We start from the raw sequence: 6,081 nt of genomic DNA on the forward strand, positions 1-6,081 counted from the left end.
TTGCATGTGTTCATTGTAAAATTAATCGTAACAAATATCACATAAGGAACATCCATTAACAAACATATATGACCGATGATCCAACGGAAATCGCTGCGTTTTTCAAAATATTTATTAATCCATTGGCTTCTGACAAGGACACGCGGAAGAGTGTCAATTAGTAGTCGGCGAACCTTTATACCTAATCCCCTAAAAGGACGGTGCGTACAGCTATTAAGTAAAAATTTATATGAAATTATTTNATTAAAATAAATAAAAGTTAATATTTAATTTAAAAATATAAAAACAAATAATTTTAAATATTTAATATTTATTTTTTAAAAACAAGTTGAGTAAATTCAACACTTAATTATAAAACAAAGAATTTACTTATATATATTAATCACATAATTTTTTTATATTCACTTTTAATATATTAATGGAAGAGAGTATAAGTGTACAACTAAAGAAAGAAGCGGATGAGAGTGAAAGCATAAAGAAAGTAAGAAAAGCCGCCAGCACCACCTTCTCCATTGGCTTTATATAGAAGCCATCTATAACGTCTTGAACTTCCCCCTTTTCCTTTTCTCTCTCATTCACTCTATTCTTTTTACTTCAGAATCACACATTTCTTCAGAACACATAGAGCTTCATTCTTCACTGCTTTTACATTTCAATGGGTTTCTATGCTGAGGACTCATCATCTGCATATGGTTGGACAATAGGTCAAGCCATATATGAAGCAGCTCTAATCATTGCAGTTCTGAGATGGGTCTTGTGCTTGGTTTTCAGGCTCATCAAAGATAGAGGAACAACACCTTCTTCTTCTTCTTCTTCTTCTTCTTCTTCTTCTTCTTCTTCTTCTTCTTCTTCTTCTTCTTCTTCTTGTACTCTTGTGTTGACCACGTTTCGTGAGATAATGGAGAGGCTTCCAGAGACAGAAGAAGATACATCTTGTGCAGTGTGCTTGAACCAGATGAAGATGGAAGATGAGGTTAGGGAACTAATGAACTGCTACCATGTCTTCCACAGAGAATGCATCGACAAATGGTTGGACAATGATGACAACAACCAGAACCCTACTTGCCCTCTTTGTAGAGCACCTTTGCTCACTCTTAATCATTGCAGTTATTCTTCATCAGAGAGCTCTTTTGGTTGTGTGCCACCATCTACTCAACCTAGTTGGGCTGTGGAGAGACTTCTCTACCTCTTCGGAGATGATCTTCTTCCTTGCTAGCTATATATGTAATAAGAATTGTGCAGAGGTGATTAATGTAGATCTATTAGTTAGTTAGTTAGAGGAATTCATTATTTATTGCGTTTGATCATCAATGTTTGGAGCTGCAATCAATTAGATGATACGAGTAGAACTAGGCACATTATTTAGGATTTTAATTTGTTTGTATATAGATTTTTTTTCCCCATATCTGCCAAATGATGATATGATATATAATTCCATTCTTGAATTAATAATGGCCATCTGTTTATTCTGCAAATAAATGTTGAAATATATACATCTTTATTTTTATTTTATCCTGTCCTCTAATATGTTTAATTAAGTTCCGAGTTTATCTTATGAAAGTGGCTGTTCCTTCGTTTTTATATAGATCTAGGCGACACTTTTTTCAGTAGAAAATGATTCATTATTATTTCTTCAAGTACTGAGCAAGATGTACCGTGGCATAATAAGAAGGCCAAGTGTGCGTCATGCTTCAAAAGTTGCTATGTTGTTAGTGGCACATGCACTAGACTCTAGCATCACCCTCCAACAAATCACAACAATCCACACACCCATAGAGAGTCATCTCTCTTATTCTTATCTCTATATGGCCAATAATTAAGTGCCTTATTGCCCTTCATAGTTAGTTATGTGGTAGTGCTTAAGTTTTAGAGAAAATGACAAATAGGTCTCTGACTTTTTGTTTTACGGATATTTTTTTCTCTAACCATTAAAAAATACTTTTAAGTTTTTGACCATTCTAAAATTTAGACAGATCAGTTCTTCCGTCCAAATGCCTCCGTCAAGACTGATCCGTCTAAGTTTTGTGAAGGTCAGGAATTTAAAAATATTTTTCAATGGTTAAAGATAAAAATGTTCGCGGAACAAAAGGTTAGATACCTATTTGTCCTTTTCTCTAAGTTTTATTAGGCAAGCGTCGGTAAGTTGGTGAGAAAACAAAATATAAAAGTATGATTAAACTTTTTATTCCCTACTTTTTAAGTAATTAAAAAGTAAAAAGTGCATTAATTCATACAGCTACTACTGTATCACACTTAATCAATGATGAAAGCTATTGTGCTCTGATCTGTTCTGTTTGTGAGGTTACTTCCAGTAAAACTATCTATAGCACATTTTACATCAATAATTGCAGGATTTTTTATAATAGCATCAATTTGATATACCTTTCCCTCCTTTATTATTCTCAACAGAAAATACCTGAATCTTCCGACTCAAATTCTCATTCAATATTTATACAATATTATTCTAAGTGATCAATAAACTAAAACTCTTCAGCTTTCTGTAAGTCTTGCTGTATGTGGTAGCTAGTATTGTATTGTATTGTATATTTCACGCATGTGAACCAGACCAAAATGACGTAATCTAATCTTTCGGATAAAAGAAAAATGATGCATTTATTAACAGAAAGATCTTAGATGTCCTGAGAACAACCATACCATCAGTATATTAAACATCAATTAGTAAATCAACTACCCATATAAAATATATATTAGAATATAATACACATCCAAAATAAATTAAATAATATATCTATTTATACACAAATATATCATGTCTAATTTAATATTTGATTTTTTGTATATAAATAATATTTTTTCTCCTAAAATACATAATGCCTAATCAAACCATGCAAATTAAGAGTTGCATCAAGATGACGTTCTTTCTTCTTACCTTTTTTTTATTTTATACAGTGAGACTCTTTCATTTACTTTACAAAAGAGAACAGAGATTGAATTTTTTTTATTTGAGGTTAAATCATAGGTGCTCCAAAGTCAGTCACTTATTTTTTACAGATAATTCAATATTATTTGGAAGAGCAATTGAGCATGACTGCTACAATGTTATTCAAATTCTTAATGCATACGAAGAAATTAGTGAATAGAAAATGAACTTAGATAAATCCTCAGTTTTTTTCAGCAATAATATTCTTACTCGCGTTAGAGATCAACTAGTTGATATTTTACTAGTTTCGCATGTAAAAACCAAAAACAAATACTTGGGTTTGTCAACTGTAGTCGAGAGATCAAAGAGAGCCACTTTTAACTACATTAAGGGTAAAATTGAACAAAAATTGTAACACTGCAAGAGAGTTTTGTTATCATCAAGCGAAAGTTGAGGGAGGTTCCTATCAAAATTATTGTTATTGTTGTTCCTATTAATACCTTGAGTTGTTTTAAACTACAGAAGGCTATTCTTCAATTTTGGTGGAGTTAAAGAGGGTCGGAGAAAAGAATATAATGGGTTGGTTGGAGAATATCTATAGACCTAAAGTCTAAAGAAGCCTAACTTTTAAAGACATAAAAATCTTTAATCTCGGCATGCTAGCTAAGCAAGGTTGGAGGCTCTTGACTAGACTGAATTCATTGGTGTATAAGATCTATAAGAGCAAATACTTTAAATACTCTAATTCTTTTAGAGCTTAAGTTGGGATTATCCTTTATAGGAATGGAAAGGCATTCTTGAAGGGAGAAAAGTGTTGAATAAGGTAAGAATTTTGTGAAAAGTGGACAGAGGTTCATCAATCAGAATCAGAGAGGACTCGTGGGTGAAAGACTACATAACTATTACCCTTAATCCATACTTGAATATATAGTACTCTCCAGAATGGGACTCAAAGTTAATCCTCCCAAATAGAACTTGGAATCAGGTTCTAATTCAAGATATGTTCATAACAAAAATTACAACCGTCATACTCAGTACAAAAATTTATCAAGGAAAATATGAATTACTAGGATGAAGGAGAAGGGTAGCTTTTCAATGGCTTTTAATAACCATGTAAGATCCCAATTTTTTTACCCTTCAGTGGAATTTCTACTAAAAAAGTGTGGACACAAGGAATTATGGTCAGGTCTATGGAACATCAATTTTCAACCCAAATTAAGAATTTTTTGTGGAAAATAATACATCAGGGTTTACCAATGATGCAGCAGATGAAAGCCACATTCCAGTACGTGAATTCTTAATGTCCACCATGTAACAAAGTTATTTTGATAAAAAGCTAAATAAAATGAAAGGATATAAGCACTCTTATTTTATAATCATAGAATTTTAATGGAAGAGTGATGGTTACCAGTGGCTAACAGAAGGAGGGGTTGAATCTTAGCTTCTTTTTCTGTTGTATAGTGCTTCTACTTTTTCATAGAAACTTAGGAGATATTTTTATTTTTGTCTCGTACCTAGTTGAGAGATATTTTTTATTTTGTCTCCTAACTAACAGAAACAGAATCGAAGTAGAGAAGGAATGACACCAGATATATCCTAATTCAGCTACTTCATGCAATGTAACCTACATCCAGTCTCCATCACAACTATGATGAAATTTCACTATCTCTTTTTCAAGATTACAAACACCAATTCTTTCCTAGTATCTACCCAATCCTATTTGGGACAAATCTAGATTCTAACCCCAATCTGAATTTGACTAGATCTCAATCTAGCTTTCAACAGCAAAGTGTTAACCCAACTTGCAAGGGAATCCCCACAAGATTATGACACAAAACAGAAAGATGTACAAAGCAAACTTGAGACATCTTATGCCTTTTTCTCCTAGTTTAACTCACTATTTTTTTTCTTCTCATTGGTTTTTTCTTACAAACTTCACCATATTTATCTTTTACAATGAGACTCAGACAGATTAAACTGAGAAAAAGAAAATATTAAATGAACTACATGAAGGAGAAGGACTCAAACAACTCAGGTAGCTTGGAGAGTGAACTATGTATTTTTTTACTTACTCTCCTTGCCTTCAACCATTGGCCGTTTACTCTTAATATAGAAGAGTGAAACTTCTAAGGTTGAATCAGATCCAACCCTAACACTGTCTTCTTCTCCAATATCAAAGACTAGCAGTGGCTTCATCAAAGAGGATAGAGAGAGAGAGAGAGAGAGAGAGCCAAATCTGTTGCATGCATGTCAACTGTTCTCTCTCATCCTTTTTCTTTAAACTTCTTCAATCTTGACCGTTGAGCTTGACTTTGCCTCCAAGTTTTTATTCTGAGCGTTGATGAGTTTCTGAACCAAGTTGACTTCACATTCTCCATTGTTTCTTCTTCTGTGCTTGAGACCTTGTGGCTTTTTTTCTTGGTTCCTCGATGTGTCGCAAATGCGGGAAGATGCTTGATGTGCTTTGACCGAGTAAGATGAGCAACTTGGTTGTAACCTCTTTTCTTTGCTTTGTTTTGGCAAAGCTCCTTTTGTTTTTCTTCATAACCTTTCTTCTGTGTTTCATTTTCTTCTTTCTTCTTCTTTGATCGAGTAATGTGACCAAACCAAGAAAGAGAAGAGAGAAGTGATGATTTTCGGTGGAAATTTCAAAAAACTTAATTGAATTGAATTTGAAGTTTAAGTTACCAAAAGTGGGAGAACCATATGGGGCTTGTGGACTCTTGGGTTACTTTCTTTAATTTCATCATACTTGGTTCATGGGCTTGTGATTGATGATAAACTCCGATTTTGTAGTTTATCTTGTGTTGGATTTAGTGGATTTATCAATTTATCTCATATTTATTCAATAAAATAGCATGATTTTGTAATTCTCCCTAAATTGTACTTAATGATTAAAAACATACTTTTTAGGCCTTAAAAGTGCTAAATTTAGTTCACTTTAATTCCATTCAATGCCTTGATATATTTGTTAAGTGATTCCAGGTTTATAAGGTAAGGATTGGATTGAAGAACTGAAGAAAAAGCATGCAAGTGGAGAATTCATGAAAAAATGAGGATTTGTGAAAATCATAGCGATGCGCACGCGTGACCAAGAAATTTCATCAAGCGACGCGCACGCGTCACCCACATGTACGCGTGACACTTGTCACGGGACCTTATTAAAGGAACACGCTGGAGGCGATTTCTGGACTTGCTGG

General features: G+C 33.4%; 1 protein-coding gene across 1 annotated transcript; it reads left to right on the forward strand.

Annotated features, from left to right (window-relative positions):
- Positions 1 to 815: 815 nt before the first annotated feature.
- Positions 816 to 1,505, forward strand: LOC107495869 (brassinosteroid-responsive RING protein 1; the record flags this gene model as incomplete). The annotated part of the gene is given in 1 exon segment (XM_021142896.2): positions 816 to 1,505. A coding segment is annotated over 1 exon segment (401 nt), but the record flags the coding sequence as incomplete, so codon positions are not given.
- Positions 1,506 to 6,081: the final 4,576 nt, after the last annotated feature.

This window comes from Arachis duranensis, chromosome 1 (assembly GCF_000817695.3).
Source record: "Arachis duranensis cultivar V14167 chromosome 1, aradu.V14167.gnm2.J7QH, whole genome shotgun sequence".
Lineage (NCBI taxonomy): Eukaryota > Viridiplantae > Streptophyta > Magnoliopsida > Fabales > Fabaceae > Arachis > Arachis duranensis.